General features: G+C 35.0%; 1 protein-coding gene across 3 annotated transcripts in view; it reads right to left on the bottom strand.

Moving 5' to 3' along the window:
* Positions 1 to 25,136, bottom strand: part of LOC149782552 (uncharacterized) — a 47,554-nt gene extending 22,418 nt beyond the window's left edge. Inside the window, exons 1-12 of one of the 3 annotated variants that reach the window (XM_089933993.1) lie at positions 25,076 to 25,136; positions 20,403 to 20,499; positions 18,543 to 18,656; positions 17,128 to 17,169; positions 15,968 to 16,082; positions 15,471 to 15,609; positions 14,810 to 14,876; positions 11,891 to 11,996; positions 10,946 to 11,037; positions 4,032 to 4,167; positions 3,727 to 3,858; positions 1,354 to 1,659 (exon numbers count right to left, since the gene is read on the bottom strand). In XM_089933993.1, the coding sequence (XP_089790119.1) occupies positions 1,354 to 1,659; positions 3,727 to 3,858; positions 4,032 to 4,167; positions 10,946 to 11,037; positions 11,891 to 11,996; positions 14,810 to 14,876; positions 15,471 to 15,609; positions 15,968 to 16,082; positions 17,128 to 17,169; positions 18,543 to 18,656; positions 20,403 to 20,489 (1,336 nt within the window). In that variant the 5' untranslated portion in view covers positions 20,490 to 20,499; positions 25,076 to 25,136. The remainder of the gene's footprint in view (positions 1 to 1,353; positions 1,660 to 3,726; positions 3,859 to 4,031; positions 4,168 to 10,945; positions 11,038 to 11,890; positions 11,997 to 14,809; positions 14,877 to 15,470; positions 15,610 to 15,967; positions 16,083 to 17,127; positions 17,170 to 18,542; positions 18,657 to 20,402; positions 20,500 to 25,075) is intronic. The other 2 variants (XM_089933991.1, XM_089933992.1) reach the window with 2 other exon arrangements.
* Positions 25,137 to 25,718: the final 582 nt, after the last annotated feature.

Below are 25,718 nucleotides of genomic sequence, written 5' to 3'. Positions count from 1 at the left end.
AACATAGAAGGTCATCCAAAGCTTATCGCTCTCGTAAATCACTGATATTTCATGATTAACCTATGACTGGTTCGAAGTGAGATGAAGTTACGAAGAGGGGCTGGTGTACTGAAGAGTGAATTTAATCTTCTAATTTTCGTTTCAGGAACAATTGTGGTATATAATAAAAAGATAATTAACGTTTCCTCCGTAAAAACCGTATATATTTCATCGTGTGGTACAAAACGATATATTTTATCTCGAGGCTTATCCACTGCTTAAAATATTAAGTTCTTTTGTTCAGTGAAATATATCCAGTATGTACGAAGGAAAAGAAAATATCCTCTTTGTAGTATTATAAAAAATATGTTGAAGAGTGAAAATACAAAAACCACAACTTATTTTAAAGTGTGAAGTCACATAACAATTCGGTCCGCCTGCTTTTTCTTCTTCTATTTTTTATTGTTGTTGGGTTTTCTTGTTTTTTTTTTAGGCAACAACGTATTCAAACAGAAGAAAGCTTCTTGGAAAGTTATTTATAATAGTCCAAATCAGGAAAATATAACATTTACGTTGGAAAAAGGTCATGTCAAATTAATACAGAATTCGCAAGGATTTCTTGTATTTTTACTACCAGTGATGTATTCAAGATACTGACATAATGGTTGTATTTCACAAAAATAGAAGATGTAAGTTTCCTAATACGCAAAATATTACTGTAATAAATACCCACTTAAAATTCGAGTCCAGATACAAACTGCACAGACCCAGATCTGTCATTGCATAATTGGCCAGCAGATATGGACTATGCAGTTTGCGAGGAGTAATCAGCAGAAAAAACAACGCAAACCTTGATATATTGGCGCATTATGCAATGGCATATCAGGGTTTATGTTTTGCAGCTAGACCTAGCTTATAAGCCAGTACATACAGCAGTACACGGTATGCTCTTTTTCTTTTTCTCTTCGTGTTTCTGAGGTCTTCACACCATTTATATCTAATTTTATTCGTACCATCTTTCAACATTAATTCCAGAGACAAGGATTGTTACGCTGAATTGTCAATTAAATAAGATATACGTGTATCAATGCTAATTTATTTTAACAATAAAAACACACGTATATGAATTATACACTTGTACAGTACTTTCAACTACTTTAACTTTTAAAATCTCAATAAATTCACAAAACCGTAATAAAAACGTTTGATATTAGGAATTAATGAACAAAATTGATGGGGTTTTTTTTATCCTATGAACATAAAACAAATATTGTGATCCAAATATTTCTGTGTTATATAATTAGAAGAGTGCAACCATAGTCCACCTCTTTGCTCTGATTTGACCATTTATGTCCATATTTGACAAAGACTTACCTGTTGGACATGCTCCTCCAGCTTTGTGGATGCAAAATGAAACCGAGTCCTGGTTCCAGTCTGCCTGATTAGTAGGATTTCCGGGTACAGAGGTATCTCGAACACAGAATTCCTCTCGAACATACCCCGTAACGAACTCTCCAGCCACGTGGAAAGGCGAGGTGGTGATATTAAGAAACGCATAGCCGGCATAGTCCTTGTATCTTATTACTGAACCATCTGAATAGAAGCCCAACGGACATCCACTTAACGGCTTCAGGAGAGCGAAAGGTCCATTTGGCCAGCTCATGTTCTGTAAAGCTGCGTCTTAAAGCGGAAAACAGTAATTTATAACATTCGCGATTTATCCTTCGCCAGTAGTAATAATACAAAGGAAATCACTAAACATGTATTTTGAGTCACTAATGTTTTAATTTTAATGTTGCAAGTACAATTGATCTCGAATGACATAGCGTGGACCGGTAGATTGTATGACATTATACAAGTTTTTTCAAGGCCCAACATATTTTTTAATATTCCATGATGCATATTATTTAAATATTATTACTAAGGGTAACATACACATTGTCGTAATGCATTATAGTCATGCTGCGTTCTGTTTGTTGTTCCTTTCTTTCTGTAGGATTATTTTTCACTGTCATCTTACTACATATTATAAGGGGTAAACAGTTAGGAACATTAACAATTTTCATAATCATTGCAAAGGCTGTAGGAAGTGGAGCTAACCCAGTAAAAGACATAGCGAAAGGATTCAATCCAGCTGTCATTTTAAATACGCTTTTAAAAATAATTTACATGTTTAATACTGAAGATCAATTTCAGTTTTGTCAGAAAAATTCACCGCAAAATGTATTAAAAATATCAGTGGATATCGGAATGTTACTCAACGTCCAATTAGACTGTTATTTCATCGCTCAGCTGTACTGCCTTTGACCGCAATATAGAGAACATATATGATATTTCTTTTTCCTGTTATCAACGTTTGCAGAATCCCAAGAGGGGTCGTTGAAGCCAGCCAGAGTCCGAACGTTGGCGAACGTTGATACCAGAAAAACATTTACGAACCTTATTCTTACATACAAGAAACAAACAACCAAACAATCAAAATCTTCAGCATATTCAGACGCAGTCTAAAGAGTTCTCTAATGAAAGTGCCAGACCGGTATGTTGGCATTTTTAATCCCTGTCATTGGCGGCACGCGCTAAGGAGTAGTATGCAAAAGTGTAAAACAGATGAGCGTCGTGCAAGAGAGTCAACTCATACATACTGAGACATAACCACTTTGGCAAATTGCTTGGTGTACTGTCATTTCTGAGGGAGAAAAGCAACTACTAGATGTTTTGCAGGTAAGTACGAAATGTTTCACAGATTCTGCACCATATTTCGATTTCTATGCCAATGAGAAAATACAACGGTTACTGTGGGGCAGACGAGTTGAAAAATCCCATTTGCGTGCATCGTTAGTTCTGTCCCTCTGAATAAATATAATATATTATAGGAAAGAGCGTCTCTTATTTCTTCTGTAAGATTGGGGGAAACAAAATGGATCGCATATTTTCAACCAGTAAACACGACGCAGAATCGTTAGTTTCTAGTGCGGCCAGGAAAAAGGTAAGTATAGCAAAACAACGTATGAAAGAGGGCAGAGCTTTCAAAACCCAAAAAAAAAAAAAAAAAAAAAAAAGAAAAGAAAAAGCTTTATAATCACTCCAAAATGAACTGAACATAAACTGTCGTAAAAAAAAGTCTGTCTGCATGTCTTATGTGGAAGTTATGAATGTAATGCAAGCTAATATAACAAATGTGACATTATGCTCAAATTGTTTGCGTTTAATATATGAATATGTGAAATCATGAAACTTGTTGTTTTAAAACCCTGTTATGATGATAGAGTATCCCGTAAATTTTGAATATGACCAAAACGAGAGAGGGAGAGAATGAGAACCACTACTACTTTCTACCAACAATGTTTCAATATTGCATTTCTCCCAATGACAATACTCAGCTCTTACTTATATGCTACACATTATTCTCATATTTATTACATACATGGAAAGTCATGTAATAAGCAAAGTATGCAACACCGTGGCTTAACACATAGTTAGTTCATCTGAAATTTCTTTTAAAAATTCAAAGATTTTAGAGTTAAATGATAATATGGATGTCTGACTAGCATCTCCCAAACATCTTACAAACACGAGTTATAGTCAGATATGCCAATCACTACAAGCGGCTTTTAGCAGACACTATAATTAAACGCCTATTATAACAAATATTGTAAGATTCTCTACTTTTCGTGGCATATAATCAGATATACATGTATGCATCTGATTAGCTTGGATGGCTACATTAAACAAGATATTTCTACAGACCTGTACGTGCGATGCTCTGACATCCGTCGGTTGGGTTCAGTCCGTACGGACAGCGGCACGTACACATGCCGTCAACTACACTTAAGTACCCTTCGTTACGGCAGACTGTGGTGAACCCTGTACAAATCGTTCCTGTAAGTAACGGAAATAGATTGAATGATTATGTTGATTACATACAGGAGTTTAAGTTGATAGAATGGGAATGGAATATGCACTCTTCCAATAGCTAATTATTGAATACACTGTATATAGAATATTATTTCATTAAAGCAAATGTTATTTTAATTTTGTATTTAAGGTATTACCTTCCAAATTAAGCGCACGTTGTACTTCAAACGCCGGATAGAAAAGCCCTGTATCGTCATCCGTTCTTATGCTAAGGAGATACTCCAAATCGGGATCAAGAAACGACATCACGTGCTGTCCCGTCAAGGTAAATATCTGCAAAGAATCCAAAATAGGGTTATAGATAAATCCAGTCAGATTATGTACGTCATTCATGGGATCAATCACTTTAAAGGCATTATCCTGTTTGCAGAATTGATTTTTAGTACGTATAATCTTTATGGCTCGTCAATAGCTAATATAATCTTGAAACAGCGTCGTGTCATAGTAAGTATAAAGCATTTATTTCCTATAATTTACAGAAACATACATGCAATAAATGATCAAGTTTTGGATTTATAATTTTAGAACGTCTGTTGATAAATCCAGAGTAAACTTAAAATTTCAGGCACCGGAAATAGAAATTTTACACCCGAGGTAAAAATGTGGATTACTTGTGACGTACCAGTGTCATCGGCAAATTTAATGAGTTCTATATGAATTTAATCGCATACTTAATTTATATATCTTTCCATTTACTTTAAATTCGTTGATAGAAAAGCCAATCAAACTCTAAAAGATGATTGTTTCGTCTTTCCTGATCTTGATGCCCCTTGTCTTTAACAATTTTCGTTATAAGTGTTTGCAGTGTGCTTTATCCATGGTATCAGAACTATTCCAAATATGTAAGGATCCATTATTTGCCGACTTTTTTAAAAGGAAAATGAGTCTAAAATACTCACTACCTACCATATAGACTTGCATTTCCTTCATATTTTTCCGAGCAGTGTCTCTCACACGTTACTGAAACTATAACAGATGATGATCCAATACTACGGGATTTAGCTGTTATAGTTTTTACCATGCTATTTTAATCTGAGCTTTATTTACCAGGTGTCCTATACTTTTTGCAGGTACAATGTAAACAAAATGAGTAGAACATTTTCAAAGCATTATAACAGGAGTCATGGTGTGACTGGCCATTCCCTTCCTTACTTTGACAAAGCTGTTAGTATTCTACAGAAGCCAAATGTTATGCACATTAACAGTCAGGTGGGAAAAATCAGAACAAACTGACATTGAGAAAGAAATGTTGGTCACTTTTATTTATTTTCTACTAGTCTGGTTATTGTATCCTGGAAAACGTGGTTTGAGATGGAAAATTCTGCCGTGATTTTTATTGAAGGATGGAAGTTGTTTGCTTTTGAGATGAAATCAAGATTTTCTCTTCCATGTTGCCACTTCATTTATATATCATCGAACACAAACAAACCGCAATGACCTACTAACCTAAAGAGAGAAGGAAAAGGTTTATTTATCCTGACCTACCTTATTGACAATCCCAAATTAGGTAAAATCATCCGGAAACACTGGCATCGTGTGACACACTAAAGAGTAATCCTTCCGAAGAAAATAGTAGTAGCCTACCGGAGACCAAAAAATCTCAAAACCATCTGAGTCAAAGCGAAGCTAACGTCAATCACAGACCAAGAAAACTCTAGCAAATCATTTCCCTTTGGCTATAAAAGGTGCAAAACCTGTCAACATATGATAGATACCAATTACATTCTATAGCACTCGAACGAGCGTAAGTTTGAGCTGCATAGTCCAATATAGAACGTGCAAAACAGAATGTAATGTATCTCGTCATATGTAAGATCTGTACACTTCAGTATGTGAGAACTGAAAAGTTACACAAAAGAATCGATCTTCACATATCTGACTGGCTGATAAAGGAGCTGCACAAACGTACAGTCGCAGAACACTTCTCTTTCCGTGGTTACACCTGTAGTGATGTAACACTAATTGCAATAGCTCACAGCCCCAACTGGAGTTCCTAAACTAAGAAAAAATAGGAATCTTACTGGAAACGCAGCAATAGAACATTGAAACCAAGCGGTTTAAACAAGGAAGACTATAGAAGAGGCAAGCAAGCACAAATAAAATCGTCATCTTTTTGCAGCTTGCACATCTTCTTTTAAACAATTCTTTCAGTTTGCGTATTATTCGCCCATTAACCTATAATTACTACTGAAACAATGAAATATCTGGAACATAATTTATGGTTACGCAAATTTACGTTAAAAAGCAGATGGCTCATCAATTTTTTTCTAGGCCAATATAAACTAGTATTCAACATCAGTATCAAGTGAAAGCCAACTAGTTGGAACATAACAAATTTCAAGATTGTATTCCTGCAGAAAAAGGTATGGAACATTTTGTAACCTCAGAGCTTTTCGTGTTTTTACTTGTCCTGTCTTTGTTTTGTACTTGTCTTTGAAAAGACTCATTTAGAGTCGAAAACGCCTAGAATAGTTTTGCACTAGTCGTTGTCAGTTTATTGCATTTATCTTAATCAGCCCCTAACACACGTGATCCCTTCGGTCATGTAGTAAACACAAAACCTATCCAAAGTCAGTAAAATATAAATCATAATGACCCTCTTTTATTATAATGGTGTCGTACTAATAGACGTGCATACAATTGCCTATTTTGATCATCCTAGCATGAACATAGCTTATAAAACAGTATATATAAAAAACAATTAACCGAAGTCAGTGAAAGGTAACAGTGACCTATATGTGATGTATTCGTCAAGTGGTACCTGCTCAACCAATTAATAATTCCAGATATAAGAACGTTTATAGTGTGCAAAAACAATGAGCTAACAAATTAAACAAATATGTTCACATAATATACACGATTACACACAGTTATTCCCCTTATTCCACACCCCCAGGATGCATGTGGGATGAAACCCTCTCGAAACTGTTACATAGGGCACAGGAAGAAAGTATTATTCAGATACAGGGATGCTGTACATACATATATATTCTTATCTGTGTACAAGCTAAGGGCAACACCGACCAGGACGCAGTGCTAACACAAAAACTCACCTTAACTTCGTACATGGGATCTGAAAAGTTGAGGTATTTCATATTTTGAACCTTCGGCTCTTATTATCATTTCAGTGAAATACTAAATTTTGCCCTGCAAATGTGTTGCATATTAAATCGTTAAGCTAGGTAGTTATCGAACAATGGAGCAATCTCTATCGAAACATTTTGGCGTTGCCGCATCTTAGCGTATTAACTTTTTCGGTCATCAAAATCTCTGACGGAGATGAAAATTCGATTCGAATTGCAAAACCACCATCTTGACTAAAGTAATATTACAGCAGAATATAATTAATTTGACATTAAAAAAGCAAGTCGGTTAATGAAGTTAACCAATGATAATCTTACACAAAATTTGTTTTTACTGAATTGCAGCTGTAGAAATGGCCCATATCTTTGTTTCTTTCTCTTTTAAATAAATCTGTTGGTAAATATTAACTAATAATAAGCATCATCGCAAACATCTGCACTCTTTGACGCATAACATTTGGCTTTGGATCTTCTAAACCTCGTTTCTGGGACTGCATTAAAAAATCTGAAAGTTTAGTTGTTATCTACATAGCCTCGGAAACCATCATAACAAATGCCAGAGCCTGGCTGCAAATGGAGTTCTACTGGGAGAATCAAAGCCCAGATACACTGACTGCAGACACACAGAAGAACATACGGAATGATTCCTCACAATATATAAGCAATATTACCAAAATAAATAACACAGAGAATAGAGAAATTCTTAACCAGAAGCGATTTGTTTTATATCCACCTGTGGACAACGTAAATATTGCGATCTCCATGCTTGAATTCCGCACGGAAACACACGGTTCAATATCCGTCAAATTAAGTTCTGCCTGTTTTTTCTTAAAATTTACACCTCATTATAGTTTCCGAAAAGTCAGTTAATTGTGATAAGTATGGATTAATAATTACTTCTACACGATGTTTCTGGGGTATGCAAGAATTTCACCATGTTCTTTAATACTTTTCTTTCTTCGCGTATAACAAAACTGACCTGTTACAACTATTTAAAGGAAATTCGAGGACTTGCGATCATTATTTTCATAGTGTCATAGAAATATTTCCATTTACGAACTATATTGTAAAATGTGACAATTTTCATTGGGTGTTAAATTCCAATCGTTGAGCTGGAGCTACAGTCTGACAGTCCTTTAATCGATCAAAATGAGATATGACTCCCTTTAATCACAAGTTTTTGATAACATGGAAAAGGGCTGGAGGGGCCCCGAGTGACCGAGTGGTCTAAAGCGCTCTCCGTTACGGATCACTGCCATCTCACCTATGTCTGCGTGGGTTCGAGTCTCCGATTCGGCCAATGTGGGTATGTGAGAAAGCTTGCCAGTAGCTTCTCGTGGGTCGGTGGTTCTTTCCGCGGTTTTCCCGGGTTCTTCCTCCACCAATAATACTGGCCGCCATGTATAGCCTATTGTGTGCTGAAAAATGGCGTTAAACCCTACAACAACAACAACAACAACAACAAAGGGCTGAAAGGCAACAAAAAAAATAATTAAAAAGTAAAGAACTCTATAGAACGGAGGGTGAAACTATAGCTAATTCTGGCCAAGAATACATCATACAGACACAAAATATTTTAAAATAATAAATAAATAATTTTTCAAATAAAGAAGTGCAAAACAGTAAGAATTGTTATGTGTTATCGAAAACATTAGGTACAATAATTGTTTTAGCCAATTATATAAAATCAGTAAAAGTATTACAGGACGAGACGGTGTGGAAGTTCATCTCGATAGAGAACGACCTTTTTGAAGTCTTAGAGGTACCACAGAGAAAATAACTGCTATCATATTATCAGATTGAAATGGATAGGGTGGGTGGGGCCATGTTTTCCCAGGATAATATTTTCTTGCATATCTCTTTTTAGAGATTCGGATCTTCAACGGTTCGTTAAACAAATCCAGTTTGTACAAACCAAAGAAAAGAAGATGATAAGGTGGGAAAGCAGCTTCGGATTCTTTCATCCGATGTTCCAGTAAGAGATATAAGAGAGCAAATGATGAAACATTGACTGGCAATTTTATTGAATCGATGGCCAAAAAAAATATGTTCCTGTTACATGTTTGCTAGCTTTAAATAAAAGATAAAGATTTGAAACCCGATTTAGTGGAATAAGTTTGTGATTTGATTTTCATTCAGATGAAATGAAAGTAACTACTCGCATTGATAAGGTCGAGAGGGATGCTGATATTTTTGGCCATGAAGATGAAACAACGCCGACTGAAAGGAGAGGGTTTGGGCACATGTCGCATGGAAATATTTTGACAGGATACAATGAATATTAATTGATCTCACATTAATAATAATAATAATAATAATAATAATAATAATAATAATAATAATAACAACAACAACAACAACAGCAGGGATCAGGATCTCATAGTGATAATGTAATTTGCTATGCACTTCTGTTGTAAAGAGTTCGATTTTAAATTTCTACCACATCAAAGACTACCAAAAGCCAAAACAACATCTTAGTTATCTTGAGTACTTAAAATCAGATGTTAGAGCTTGTTCTAAAAAAAATAATAAAAATAACAAAGCTGCAAATTATTTTATCTTTACAACTCAGACAAGAAAGAAGTGTGTGTGTGTGTGTGTGTGTGTGTGTGTGTGTGTGTGTGTGTGATTTGGATTTTAACTCTTAATGTTGAGCATCTAACGAGACAGCTGTTAGTACCATTTTTATAAGTCTTTGATATAGCTTGACCGGAGTTGGAACCCGCGACCTCCTGCATCCGAGGCAGACGCTCTAACCACTAGGCTACCGGAGCGGTATTTTATAAATAAGATACACATACATATTCTATCGTATTGTCAGTATTATACTACTTTCTTTTTTCACAATGCGGGCAATGTATTTCACGAAAACGCATAGTCGATGGAATACAAATTCTAAAGCATCAGTGCAATTCAAAACACATCCCAACTGCATTGAAAATGTACAATAGGATATTTCCGTAAAATGGTGTTGTGTATAATTTGTTTGATGCCATCCAAAAATCAGAAGAATGTCTAATGGGTTTAATGGACGAGGTATATCACCATTTTCGGAGTTTTATGTTTGCACAAACTGGCTTTCACAAACAATTTAATACTGAGTTGACGCTGTAGCCGTCTATGGAGGATGCCATCGCCGCTATGTATTGCAGTTTTCTCTGAGAAAAAATGTCAGAAAATAGAGATTGCTCATATAGTCTGCTTGGTATTGATTCACCTATATACTTAATGCGTGTCATTCATTCTGTGACATAAATGAGGTAAACGTGCAAAATATTTCAGGAATGTATAGTCTATATTCATTTCATTATATCTTCTGAAATTTACTTCGCGATTTGGGGGTCCTGGTGGCCGATCGGTCATAAGCTCTTGACCTTACAGATCACTATATTTCACCACCATAAGCATGGGTTTGAGCCTAAGCTCGGCAAACATAGGTGTGCAAGATAGCTTGCCAGTTACTTCCCTTTAGTCGGTCGGTCTTTCCAGTCTTCCCGGATTCTTCCTCCACAAAAAATATTACACGCTATGCATAGCCAATCATGTGCTGAAAATGGTCTTAAACCAAAACAAACCAGCATTTAATATTCAGGAACCCAGTTTTGGCCGTGTCCACGGCGTAAAGAATATAACAGATTGCCCCTTGATCACTCCAACTATTTGCAACACCGTCAGTAACGGACAAGAACGTTTAAAAATCATAGAAAGACACGTTTTAAGTCTGTTCATGCTTAAAGAAGTCGTTTTGTTCTATTATTCGTGCATATTAAGGGATAAATTATATTAAATATTGAATTGAGGTATAGATTACAAATAGCGTACATTAACCTATGCAAATTCACATGGCCCAGCCGTCATCCTGGTTTGCCATCACTACTATGCGTCAGAAGAATTAGACTACAGCACAGTAGATGTAAGTACAGTACAGTAGAATTAAGTACATTTAAATAAATTGCAAACAAGCTTACCGTTAGTCCATAATGCATCGTGGAGGTGAAATCATAGAACCAAAAATTGGCGTACTTTGATGGTGATACAGTGCCGAAATTATTTGTATATGCTGAAATGCAAAAAGTAACATAATTTTAATTTTAGTTTTCCATCCCGATATAGACGAAGCTATGACATTTAATACATTTTCTGGTTTATCGCGCAACCAACGATTACAACGTAGACAGAGATTTGCTGATGCGTCAAGCAAACATGGTTCTACGTTGTTCGCAGTTGTGTGCGTCGTACGCGGTAACCATGGAGTTTTTATTATATTATATTTCGTTAAAAGATATTAAAATATATCAGTAGGAGAAAAACTACATCACCACAGTGGCGATACCAATTTGTTCGCCACGGGGGTGACATCACTTTTGAAACTACTTTCTTTCCATTTAGGAAGTATATTTACTTACCTCTATTTGTTACTGAGACCCATATATATTTATTTAGGCCTATTTCTCTCTCTCTCTCTCTCTCTCTCTCTCTCTCTCTCTCTCTCTCTCCACCACGATCGATAGTCCGAGTTTCATCTGACCATTTTCATCCTATTTTTGATATTTGGACATTTATGTTTGGAGTGTAGGGTTAGAGTCCATTCCCTATCGAAAATTTGGAATTCGCCGACATCGTATGGTGTCGGTATAGAGTAACCGCTTTCTAGCCGGCCTAGCAAACTTGAACGACCTTTCATCGAGATATATCTGCATGAAATCGATACATACATTCATACATACATACATACATACATACATACATACATACATACATAAACATATCTACAGACATGTGTAGATCTTTATGTATGCAATTACAGTTTTAATAAAGAGCAAACAAATTTAATGGACTGCCGAATGAACTGAATTTCTCACCCACCCTAACCACACCCCCATATATATATATATATATATATATATATATACCAGGTTGTATTTCGTTGTAATTAACTTGCAGCACGCGGTCCCTTTCAAAGTGATTCTGTTCATGCTGTAGCCCCAAAACATGGCCGAGTTCGTGGGTACAAGCAACCTGAAAAGTTATTAGAAATTTGGAAAAGGCATACAGACAAACATATAGATAAGAAGATAGACGGAGCGAATGCTATTCATGAATATAAGGTACATTCGCATTGTAGTTCTGCATGTATGAAGAAATGCAAAAGAGATAAAATAAGAGAGAAATGTGTTCCCCCACCCTTTCATTTTGTTATTCTATTCTCGGAACAAACTTACTGAATATAGTTTTCAACATGAGTTTGAGTCTTGGTCGCAGTTTCGTGTTTAAACCCCGATACTGAACAATCTGGCTACTCATTCATTCGCGCAATCCTTAATAGGATTATTATAAGACTACACATATTCAGTTTCTTAAAAACAGAAGACTACACCTATTCTATTGATTAAGGACAGAAGACTACGCATAATCAATTGATTAAGGGCAAAGGACTGCACGTATTCAATTTCTTAAGGGCAGACAACCACACATATGCAAAAAGCTTAAGGACAGAAGACTACACGTATTCAGTTGACTGAGGGCCGAAGATTACACATAGTCAGTTTCTTAAGAACAGAAGACTACCCCTATTCGGTTGCTTAAGGGCGGAAGACTACGCATATTCAATTGCTTAAGGATAAAGAACTACACGTATTCAGTTTCTTAAGGGCAGATAACACACCTATGCAGAAAGCTTAAGGGCAGAAGACTACATACAACCAGTTTCTTAAGGTCTGATAAATATTGCTTTAAAAGACAAATAATAGGAAATTGGTACATATAACTCATAAATAACTTCATGTTCCGCTCCACACAATAAATGTTACAATGGACGCTAGAATAGCCCGAGTTGGTGTGTGTTTTGTTTGCTCACACGAATGGCTGCAACTGTAACAATTTTTCAATCTTCGCTGTTAGAGTAACGGCTGAGGGTGCTTTAACGGCTGAGTGAACACGATAGTTTCAGCCTGCCACCCCCTTCCCCGAAGCTTGTACCAGCTTAAAGATTTAAAAACGTAAAGCATCGACGATAACAAAATTTGCACTTACTTACTCATTTCACTCATTGATTTATAATTTCTAATTTGACTGCCACCAAGGGTCGCTAACATTGTTACCTTCTTTGCATTTCAGACCTACCGTATCTTGAATACTAATACAGTGTTCATATTTGCGTGGGCGAGTATGAGTTGTTCGCAAACATAAATAATGTAGTTCATAGTGTTCCGTAAGCTCCGGATAATTCCGTAAATTTCCGTAACGTTGGAATTTAAGGGCATGCTCTACACCCCAGCATCCCCTTTTTCAGTTTTTTTTTAATGCTCAGAATTTAACTGTGCATAAATTGATTGCAAGTGACAAAGTGTTACCTTCTATATTACCTTGCATATACCCCTTCATTGAAAACGGACTATTCTAGCAACTTGAAAGTGACAGTGAGCAGGCTCCTCGTTTACAGTCCAAGTGGGTGGAGCTTACGGTGTTGGAACATTGTATTGAGAAATAAAAAACAAAGCTAGCTGTAATTGGTTGTTGTTATTGTAGTGTTTAACGCCATTTTTCAGCACACGATAGGCTATACATGGCGGCCAGTATTAATGGTGGAGGAAGAACCCGGGAAATCCCCAGAAAGAACCACTGACCCTGGAGAAGCTACTGGCAAGCTTTCTCACATACCCACATTGGCCGAATCGGAGACTCGAACCTACGCAGACAGAGGTGAGGTGGCAGTGATCCTTAACGGAGAGCGCTTTAGACCACTCGGCTACTGGGCCCGCAGCTGTAATTGGTGCATTATGTATGAGTTGTACTTTCTGCTAGGTTTAAAAATGTTGAGCCTTTTGGCAACATATGAGATTATGTTAATTAATTTCTAGATCATGTTTTTTTAAATTTTTTTATGATTTTTTTTTAAATGAATGAAAGTGTCTGTGGTGGCTAGATAACTCTTAACCCTCTCTAGTTCCAGCAGAGTTATCTCTCTTAACTGCAAAGGAGTACCTGTTGTTATCGTTAAATTGACAATCTAACACTGCTGTCAAGAAAAGTGTGTGGCATTCACGCTAAAGTAGGATAGAATATATATCATAAAACATCAGCATTAAGGTCTATTGAAAAACAATTGGTACCGTGATACTTTACAGTGAAAACTTCGGTTAGGTTTAAAACGCGAAAAGGATCACAATGTTAAGGGTCGATTGGTAATAATCCTGTTAAAAGGTATAATTCCATGAATGAAATAGGTAAGTCTTGTGCGCTTTTATATCCTTGGTGCTTTTTGCTGTTAAAATCTGTATAAGCTGCTGGGGGAGACGAGGGTGGGTATGTGTGGTGCTGAAACTATGATGTTGTGTATGGTGTATAGCTAGTCCAACACGTTGTTTCCTGGGAGTCTTTTAATATTCATAGTAGTTTGTTTTATTTATTTAGGGGAAAAAGGATCAACGTGGAGAAACGTGCACCAAGCATCTTGCTCAATACGTATTTTATCCAAAAACTTTGAGTACAATATAATCATGACAGGTTGTTTTAAGTTTTGAGAGAGAGAGAGAGAATACTTCAGAATAACCATTTTGTAAATGACACAATTCCAAATTTAGCATTCATTAGTATACACATACAAGATAGGGAGCTTGTCAGGTTTTGAAAAGCCACCTACCTTCGCATATCAAGACAGAAAGATAGAGTGCATGCAATTACATCGTTCTGAAAAAAGAAAAAGAGCTTGTCTGAATATGTGTTTATGTCGATAAGGACGTGTGTTTATACGTGTGTGTGTGTGTGTGTGTGTGTGAGAGAGAGAGAGAGAGAGAGAGAGAGAGAGAGAGAGAGAGAGAGAGATTATTTACCAATCCGCAGCAGTAGATTGTTTGATCTCCGGATATTACTCTTCCTACGTAAGAGCTACATCCCGTCCTGAATATGATATGTAACATATAAGATCATTTATTGCAGCATACAGTCAAGTTACATATGACCATATGAAAACTAAAAAAAAAAGGCATGTACCAAAAACAATAAATAAATAAATAAATATATAAATAAATAAATAAATAAATAAATAAATAAATAAAACTGATTGGTATTTTTCAAATGAAGGGACGAGATAACATTTATGTGGTTTGATATTACCTGAATTTGAAACAAGGGCATCTACCAGAATATATATTTGTCACGAATAAGTTCTTGGTTTTGATGATGATGATGATGATGATGATGATGATGATAAGAACTCAGTCTAATTTGAGCCTTATTACAGTTTACATCTCTCTGTGTTATAATGCATACACATTATTTATTCAAGAAAATAAATTAATTAATAAATCAATCAATAATAACCTAGAGATAGTAATAAAGCAGACTCATGTGCCATACAAGCTTTCAAATTTTTCCGTTCCAATTTCTAGATGGAAACGCGTCTTTATCAGTGAATAAAAACATACGTGGTTTGAAAATGAATACTAAAAGATTGATATGACAAATGTCTAGTCTTATTTCCTAGTCACCTACCCAGAAACAAAATATAATGTAGTATTATGTCCAAGGCCGAAGTTAGAATGTATTGTGGAATTCCAAGGATAAAATCTGTAGTTTGTCCAATATGACCATAGCTTCATTGTCCACACTGCTGCATCGCGAAGACTTGTCGCTGAAAAAAAGAGAAATTCTTATTTAAGACATTAAATATGCAATTTGGTTCACAAATATTTCAGATTTTACGTTTGCGACAAATCTATTATTTAGTTTATGTCAGATAAATAAGATATCGGACGGGGGTGGGTGGGGTTGGGCGTGAGACGTGATGAACAGATATTGATATCCCATGATGCATCGGGCAGATTCTAAGTCCACGAACCGATATGGGGTTGATCATTTAGAGATGAAATTGTATATCCTGTTACGAAAAGGATCTAGTAAATATGTGAAACTGCATTGTCTTGGAACATAAGAATTAATCAAAATACAAATCACCAGAAAATATTTTTTTTAAAATTCTCTTTTCTTACATAAAGCTGGATGAAACTTGTACGGAACTATTCCTTTCGTCCATTGTTGAGAAGTGATGTTGAGTACTGTCCGTTTGTAGCGTTCGTGGCCTAAGTTGTCACTTGAACCATGATTCTGAAAACATCAATCGCTATTTGAGAAAAATCGAAATCTTTTAAATTACCATGTAATTGCATTTCTGAGAAAAGTTCGCTTTTCAGAGAGAGAGAGAGAGAGAGAGAGAGAGAGAGTTGATGATACTTTTTCTCTAGGCAAATACCCATCCTCTCCCTGTCTTCGCAAGCAAAATACATCATTGAAATGTGATGAACAGAGTCGTTATGGGAAAGTAGTCATATTGAGAACTCCATGGGTTAGCAAATATTTTGGAAGAATAATGGAAGTGACTTCGCCATACGTGAGTAGATTTCGTGTCAAACAATATTTTAGAAACAGAAATTTTGTATTCATTAGATTTGCGGTCTGACAGATGCAATATGACAGATTTTAACAGATGCAAGATGACATATGTTTGACAGATGAAGTATTCATGAAACGGATAGCAAATAAATATTGTTACGTGACTTATAAATGTTTTAAATTATGATTCAAACCGTTGAAAAATATATTTTTCGTCCCAAAGGTAATAAAAACGTTGGGAGATTCGTATTGGATTGAACCATTTCCAGGTATGATCAACCTTTTGCAAAACGTATCTTTTCATCTATGATGTTCCCATGAGTTTTCATTCTGGAATTTGTCAAAAATATGAAATGATCTGATCTTTACGCTGCATAGATGGTACACCACAGGAGCAAATATATTACACATCCTAAGTGTAGTACGTACGGCTAGTTTGATTGACTTACGGACAAATTTCAGGAATAGTGTGTACAATAATTAGTTTTAAAAAGCATAATACATACTATAATATATATTTACCGCGCATGAATTTGAATACACGACTTCTCTTTTCAGATATCTAAGTTGTTACTAATAGCATTTTAATCAAATGCTGCAAATCGAGTTTTCAGATATGAGTTTCAGTTGAACAGCTAAATTGTTCTCTAGATTCTCGATGTTCTGCATGCTCGCATATTGAAACATTTTAAAGGGGACCTACACTTTTCCCATTAACAAAACGTTATTGTATGACAGATGTTACACTCGTTCAGGTTACCTTTAAAAGTCCTTCATCATCCTGGTCCTGGTTGATCTTTTTCTGAAATAAAACAAACTGCAAATAAGTTATCTGCACAGTGCAATATCTTAAATAATCGACAGGAATAACGAACGATAAGACTTAATTTTGGTTTTAAAACTTGGAGTAAAGTACCTGCCCCACCCCTCAAGAAAGCAAACAACAACAATGTCGCGACCCTTGTGACCCTAAATTTTGAAAGCTTGATATTGGTGTATTTGCCATGATTAATTTTTATGTGAGTAGCACGGTGACACGTCCTACAAGAAGCCGGTTTATACACAATGAGCCGGTTCCATTTTATAAAGTAAGATGATAGAAACACTTGGATAGCCTGTAGAAAGTGTCAAACCAATTGCTTATACAGGATTTTGAACGCATCCAATTTGGAGGACCAGCCTAGTCATTATACCCAATCCTTTTCCTATTTGAAAACCGTTTTTCAATTTCTTTAACAGAAAATCCATTAATTAGCATAACGTTCCACCCAGTCACACTATCATGACACCAGGCCAACCAGACCTAACACTAACATCGTAATGCTGAGCGCCAAGCGAGGCAGCTGTTAGGACCATTTTTGTAAGTCTTTGGTATGACTCGGCCAAGGATCGAACCCACGACCTCCCGCATCCGAGGCGGACGCTCAAACCACTAGGCCACCGGAGCGGTTTCAGAGTACAGATACTTCTTGAAGCGAATAGACTTTGGACAGTGTGGTATCCTTATCAAAGCAGCATTTAAAATCTGAGGAATATTTTGTATATATCACGGTGTTTCTTTTCAGTGTATATACTACGCATTACGATATATTGACAAGTTTTGGTTGTTGCGTTTTCGTTGTTTATTTTATATTGTTTTTGTTTTATTTGTTTGCATTTTGTGCTGTTTTTTTAATTAAAAAAATCGTATTCTTTAAAACTGACAGGGAACAAAATTAGGCCAAAAACTGCCACTTTGCTTAAGTCTTTCGAGGAAACCGGAATAGAGACTGCCTAATATCCTTTAAACGCAATTGTCAAGGTATTAATGCGTAAAAAATTAAAAATTCAGCTGAAAATATCATCACCTTAAAGGAAACCTGACCGCGACAAACATGATTAACTTTCAACAGTTGAGGAACTGGTTCAGGCTTATTCTAGAAACTGAAGCCGTACAATAAAAGTGTATGTGATGATATTGTCTTGTCCATTGGAAGGTATACCGGTTTCTAAGGTGATTTGTCACTGCATTTGTTATTTCAATGAACATTATATACAAATGGGCAGTCATTATTATAGCGAGTGACTTTATAACATATATTAGAAAGTATCCACAACGAGAAATAACAAAAATATTTGCAGAAAATAATCGTGAAAACCATTATACAATTTCAACGATAGCAAACTTGTTTATACCATGATCTCCTTAAGTGTTTCAAGTGACTGAAAACGAGGCCTTCCATTTTCCATCACTAGCTCTGGATTTGGAGATGCGTTGTTGTCAACCAACGGGATAGGTTCTGCTTCAGACTGAAAAAATATATACCAGTCTCATCAGTATGTATGAATTGCGTTGCAGCTCTATGATTCTACACATAAATAACTTAATTTTGTGTCTGTCATGAACATGCTGTTGGTTAATGTTGCATGAAACAAACTACCCAACCTTACCACATGCCCTAAATTTAATATATTGTAATCCGTATAACAAAAAAATTTAGTGTTTCTGGACGGTGACCCATACATTAAGTCTATGGTGTTAGCCTCGCGATCCATCGAATGCTAAAACACCCCTTTGTAGGAAATTTCAAATAATTAAAATTGATTTCATCGACCGACTCATATCAGCATGGCGACTCAGTTTTGGCTCGCGACCAATGGGTTAAGAACCAGTTTTCTAAGCGAAAGCTATCGCGTTTCTTATAAGATACTGTAATTCGAGCTTCAGGTACGCCTCGATTGACGGGTTTAGTTTACTTATTGTCCAGACAATATCTTAGGTACTAACGAGGGGTTTGACTGCTAAAGACCTAAACTCGTAAGTCATTATTGCAAGCTAGTAACTAGTATAATCACTGATACAGATTGGTTAGTTAGTGATGACTTTCGCAGAACCATGATACCATTCCCATAATGGCTAGTTTGTAACCTCCATCTCCACTCACACTCCCCACTCCAGTCCAACCTTCAACTGTAGTGACTGTTTGAAGCTTCACATTGGCTGGTGCAAGATGGGTAAAATATGACATTTATTTACTTTTCCCCCAAAAATTAAGATATATAGCTATCTGCGGTATCATGTACAGCGAAAGTTCTTAGATGACGAAGATGTAAATTCATTCAGTTCATATCAGACTTACATCTTAAAGTGAAACTGTTTACAAACTAAAAGCAATAAAAATAGAGATTGTATTGACCTGATAGTGAATATTCCGTCAAACATCTATATTTAAAACTATTTAGGGAGAATCATTTCGGTCAGTCTTATTAATTGTCATAATTCTGATGATGTCATAAAGGATTTAAAAGACAATGATGTAAATGATTTAAATTTCCTTCACAGATTTTGGATAACATTTTCACCGTTGTTTATGTTAGTATATCCTATTAATTTTTACAAATGCATAATTCCAGACTTCAGTATCATTTTAACAGAAAAACAATTCGCATGTGCTTGTTTGAAGTACTTGCTCTGTTGAAATGGTCGCCACTATTTTCATCAATCACATAATGCCCGTTTCATTCCAATGCTAGTCGAATAACTTCGACTCTTTATAAGAAACTAAGAGGTAATCATAGCTATAATTCCGAAATTGGTAAGCATTTTGGCATAGATACAAAACTACGTTCCATTTCAGGCAAGTAACCATTCGTTCTACATTCTCACTACGCAAAAGTCATGCAAAAAGCCAGTGGTATAGTCATTGATGCGTAATAGACACATTCGCATGCCGACCTACTAATTTATTTTCGTCTATGTACATAGTCAATCTGGATATATATAGAATTTGTTGCGTACAGGCAAGGCGACATGTGCTTATTACCTGCATACCAGGGTTGGAATCTCCGCATAGTACGAATTAAAAATTCTCTAACCTGCATGATAATGTTATTTATTCGTATTTATTTGGAATACTGGTTAATGAGAATCTTAGAAAACAATTTAACTAATAAGAGAAGTTTATTTTCCTCTAAAAAATAGTTAATGATAACAAATAATTATTAATATAAATATAAAGATAAAGATATGTTTATGTACAGGATGACAACACGTACCTGACTCGTCCGAGGGTTTGCTTCGTACAAAGAAAGCATTAACGTTGACAGAAGGAGAATGAAGACCAAGTTCTGTGCAGGAATCATATTTACTGTCCTGTGTTAAGAAAATAAATATATAGATGCGAACATTCCTTTAAATAACATTTCATTTAGATTACATGCATGATTATTGTTTTTTATTGGGTCAGTTGAGGAAGAACGAACATTTATTTCATTGAGATATATTTAGCTAGGGAATTACTGAAATACAAAAGAATGCTAGCAATATATGACAGATGGAAAGGTAAAACGTTAGTATTAAAATGCTGGCAGTATATTCTAATACCAACGGCTGTATTACATTACTGGTAGTATATTCGAATATCAACGGCTGTATTACATTACTGGTAGTATATTCGAATACCAACGGCTGTATTACATTACTGGTAGTATATTCGAATACCAACGGCAGTATTACATTACTGGTAGTATATTCTAATACCTACATCATTATTAGAATGCTGGTAGTATATTATAATATCAACGGCAGTATTACAATTCTGGTAGTATCGTTTAAACCAGTCAAATCAAACATCCTTCCGCAAATTGTTCTACAAACGTCTATAAATTTCTTTAATTCATAAAAAAATACCAATAATTTTACGTGTTTGAATAAAAAAACGTCTTCCCGAAGATGCATTCAAAATAATGTGTACTTATCCAAGTTTATTTTGATGCAATCATATAGTTTATTTTTAAAATAATTTTCAACCCATGAGGAATGTTTATTAGTAGTATTTAGTCAAAATAAAAGTCTCCATGATTAAAGTAATAATTGGTCTATAAAAAGAAGTTATAAAATAATTCTTTCGTTTTGAGGAGTTGACCTCTCATCCGTCTCAAAACAATAATGTATGTATCTAAGAAGAAATAAACTCCTATCAGTCAAGGATTTTGTGTCTACAATAAATCAGCTTACCAGTCTGGTAACAACCGCCCACACAACCCCATGCAAGTGAGGTGTCCAGTGGGTTCCCACATTTCCAATCATACAATTTTTGCATTGGAAGAGTGCCCCAGATTTAAGTTTCGCGTAGGAGGAACAAAGTTCTTGCTATTCCACTACGGTAAATACATCTGAGCCTGGCGTTTATATTTATTTTAGTTTGTTTTACTATACAGTAATTATGCATGTATAACTGATTCTTTAATTGCACGTTCTTCGTTTAAACTAAGTTTAGGAAATTCAAATTAAGATCATTTAAACTCTTTTACTCCTCTAAATTCGTAAGTATTGTTCAAGTAACACTTATTTTTATTTAATATTTCCTGATTACCATTAAATAGCATAATATTTCCTTAACAGAAGCCTGGGTTTTAAAATAATTCCAATTTTCCAAATTACAGAAGTGTTATACTACTTTTTCTCTCAACCGTCCCTCCTCTATCAACTACAACCCACCCACACTTTTTATCTCATCCGTCCCTCCTCTATCAACTACAACCCACCCACACTTTTATCTCTAATTCCTCTACGTTCATCTTCATGTTAGAACATGTAAATATGTTTTTACGATGGCAAATACATTTGCTTTCTAAGAACAGAGCCTAGGGCTTCTACTTGTATAGCTGAATGGACAGTTTTGCGATTCTTGATCTCATTTATAGCTTACTCCCACCCACTCCCCAAGAGCGACAAGTGGAATGTTTATGACTGTTTACGTTTCCAATGTGTATTAATGATGAAGAAAAAATTAATATTGATGATATTTTTACTGGTATTATAAAAATGTTCCTAAATTTTGATAATGAAGATGGTATAATGTTTTCAACATATGGTAAGGGTTTACAAAAGGATAAATGCACCGAAAAAATATTAAATTAAATAGATATTAACAACAAATACATTTAAAAATACGGACTTTTCGGAAAGATAGTAGAATCGGAAATAATGAAAACATTTTAATAATGATGGAGTTGAAATTGAAATTTTTCATTGTATTTAGGATGTTTTGACGACGAGTGGATTATTTTCTGAAGCTGAAGAAAATTTCGGCAGGCAGACAAATCTTAACAAAGGTATTTGTATAATGTTTATGATATTGCCAAATACGTATGCAATTTAGTTGATATTCTTATTGCTCCATTTATATTCTAAGGTGTAAAATTCAATGCGGCGCGGGAATTCGCGGTGCCAGGAGCAATGTTGAGTAAAAACACCCCTGTATTTTCTACAAAGAACATGTCAGTTCTAAATCTCCCTAACCCGACTGCTCCCCCTTAGCCTAGTAATTGTCCAATCTATCTCTCCCTCGTACCGCCTCTGGTACATGCGTGTAAATTTATACAAAGCAATGCTAATGTAAAAGTTCATTTGCTTTTTTTCAAAAGTAAGTCAGGTGTTAAACAGCGAACACAGAATGACAGTATATTGAACTGGGACGAGTTTAATTTAGAATATCAAGACTCTTTAAAATTGTGTATGACAGAATTTGTGTATTTGCAGAATTTACAGTGAAACCAAACAGCATTTTATGGGTTGTTGGAATTAAAGATTTAGAAACACATGATTTCGGACAGGTATGGTGGCAACAAGGGATAAATACTGTTGATATGTTTATACAGGTATCAAAGCAACGCATACATTTTTTTTGGTTAAAAATTGGAGTTCCAATCTTAAAACTTCGAGATAGATGAAGGTTCTAGATGATCACCGAAGAAGCTTTTAAAGAATATCTTACTATTATTATTATTATTATTATTATTATTATAAGAATTTTAGAATATCATTAACTAGATTGCAAACATCATCAAGTTGAAATATGTAGCTGGGCTAAGCCACAAAAATATTATATATAAATATGACATGCTTTTGTAAGCTGATAGAGAAAGAAATTGTTATATAGTGTTAGTTTTTGATGGTATAAAGACGTACCTACATATTAATAGAGCTATCCGGTCAAATGTTTTCGTCAGCCTTCAAAATACTAAACATACAATTTATGCGAAATTTAAGCAAATTGAACTTTGTAGTTGTTTTAAATTTTATAGCGCATAATTGGAGTATGCGTAATAATCTTTCAATGAATTTATCAACCATTTAATAAAAAAAAAGAATTCTCTCAGTCAGCCTTACCAATCACTAATTGACATTTATTTTAAAGTTTTGCTTCTGTTGTTTTAATTGATTAAATTACTGCTGTAACTAACTTTTTTCTTCTTTTTTTTTTGATTGTTTGTATTTTTAACCGGTTAAGCACTACGCAGTTGAAATGGCACTTTACAATACTGAGACATTGATTTTAATAAAACAGGTAAAGAACTTTGAAGCGGTGAATATCATGTTTGTTGAACCATGAAATCACCCATGTTTGGCGTTGATCAATATGAGATCTACTGATTCCTAAAACTTGCAATTCGCTTCACCAAAGGTATATGGTTGTATAACATTTGGAAATGCATATTTAAAATAAATAATTGGGAACATATCAAATAATAAGGATCCGCTACTTCCAGTCGACGGGGTACTATTTGATTCAAAGTTATAATATGTTTGCAAAACAAAAATAAATCTTTTAAACATGTGTTTAATTCTATTTGCTTTGTTAAATTTTTCTAATCTTTTTAAACAAATTCATGCTTCAGTAATTACTCGCAGCTACAATATCCTTTTCACTGCAAGATTACGTTTCACTTTTTATGCTTTATCTGTCAATACGTGTTGCAATGCTTCCATAATAAAGTTCTTTAATATAACAAAATCATACTTTGTTTCAATAACTTCACTTCATTACACATTATTGAAGAAGAGAAACACAGTTCAATGTCACTTTAGGCCACACAACAATGAATTTTAAAGAATTATTATTTGCTGTTGAAGAACATTTTTCTTTCTTCTTCAGGAACGCAAGTGTGGCTAACGATCTGACGTTTGACTATGACACAAGGTTTGATATCTTTATAATGCCTATATCTAACTCAAAAATACTTTCGAATATGGAGGTTTATATCGCCTACTGCTTTCTGCATTTCAAACAAAATCTCTGTAAATATGTTAGAAGCGCAAATAAAGTTTTGCTTACTTGAAATAATATTATTGTGTGTATTAGAAAAGTGCCATGAAACTGAATGACTATTAAACATCTACCTGTATGTACAATAGGTCAGGAGTTGGCAACCTGCGGCACGCGTGCCACACGTTTGCACGCGTACCATACGGTTGCACGTCAAGAGATTTTGTATGGCACGCAAAGGGCAGCCCAAAATTTCGATTTTAACAGTGTTACTGTCTTACTGGTGGCGCGCGCTCGTTCATTTTGTATATAATCCGGAAAAAGTGACACGCTATGTAAAATAGGTTGCCAACCTCTGCAATAGGTGGTAAATAAAAGTTACTTGATGTGAATTATACATGTTTAAACATGCACGTCAGCAGTGCGCGTCAAATATTTACCTGAACGTCATTTTTTCATTTTTACATGAAATTCGTCTTACATAGCTTCCATATTTTTTGATGTTTTTTTTTTTGTTGCAATTATTATTATTATTATTATTATTATTATTCCAATCGTCGCCTTCATTATCATCATCATTTATAGCAGTTTTAGTAATAGTAGTAGTAGTAGAAATTGTAGTAGTAGTAGCGGTGGTAGTGGTAGTAGTAGTATAGATATCAAACAAAGTTAATATACCTTAGAGTAATGTTACCTTAGTCGAACATTTGAGACTTATTCTTCGTTAAAGATGAATCAGCTATGATTGTTGGCAACCTACTTTAGTACGCCTTTTATATGTCTGTACGTGATCATTAAACAATAAAAAGTATATAATTATTCAGCTCTCACCCACCAATGATTTCTTGAAGAAAATCATTATTTAAGAAGAAAATCATTATTGAAAAATTCTGACACTTCAGAAAATAAAGTCTTCTATGTCCGTAAATGTAATGTGAAATACCTCCACGTGCATCGGTCCTTTGTACAATAAAATAGGCACGCCTTCTTGTATTCCAAGCCACTCCATTACGTATGTCAAGATAGTTGTTCTCCTAACCTATCCCAACTGTCAAGATATGTTATTACACGCGGTGCATAGATCAGATGACATTCAGTGTTAAGTTTTTAGAGTTGCACGATATTGAAAAGTTTTTGGGGAAAAAAATGAAAATATCAGTTGTTGTACTGTGGGTGTTGGTTCATGTGTACGAGGTGAAAGATGAGAAAACAAGAATAATATAGACAGGAAATTATTGCTAATAAAACATAGTTTTTGTATACTTGCGATCTCTAGGGCACACACACACACACACACACACACACACACACACACACATAA

This window comes from Sinohyriopsis cumingii, chromosome 15, assembly GCF_028554795.1.
Source record: "Sinohyriopsis cumingii isolate HCF-2022 chromosome 15, ASM2855479v2, whole genome shotgun sequence".
Lineage (NCBI taxonomy): Eukaryota > Metazoa > Mollusca > Bivalvia > Unionida > Unionidae > Sinohyriopsis > Sinohyriopsis cumingii.
Note: the sequence above shows the minus strand (reverse complement) of the source record. Positions and strands in the feature narration are given on the sequence as shown.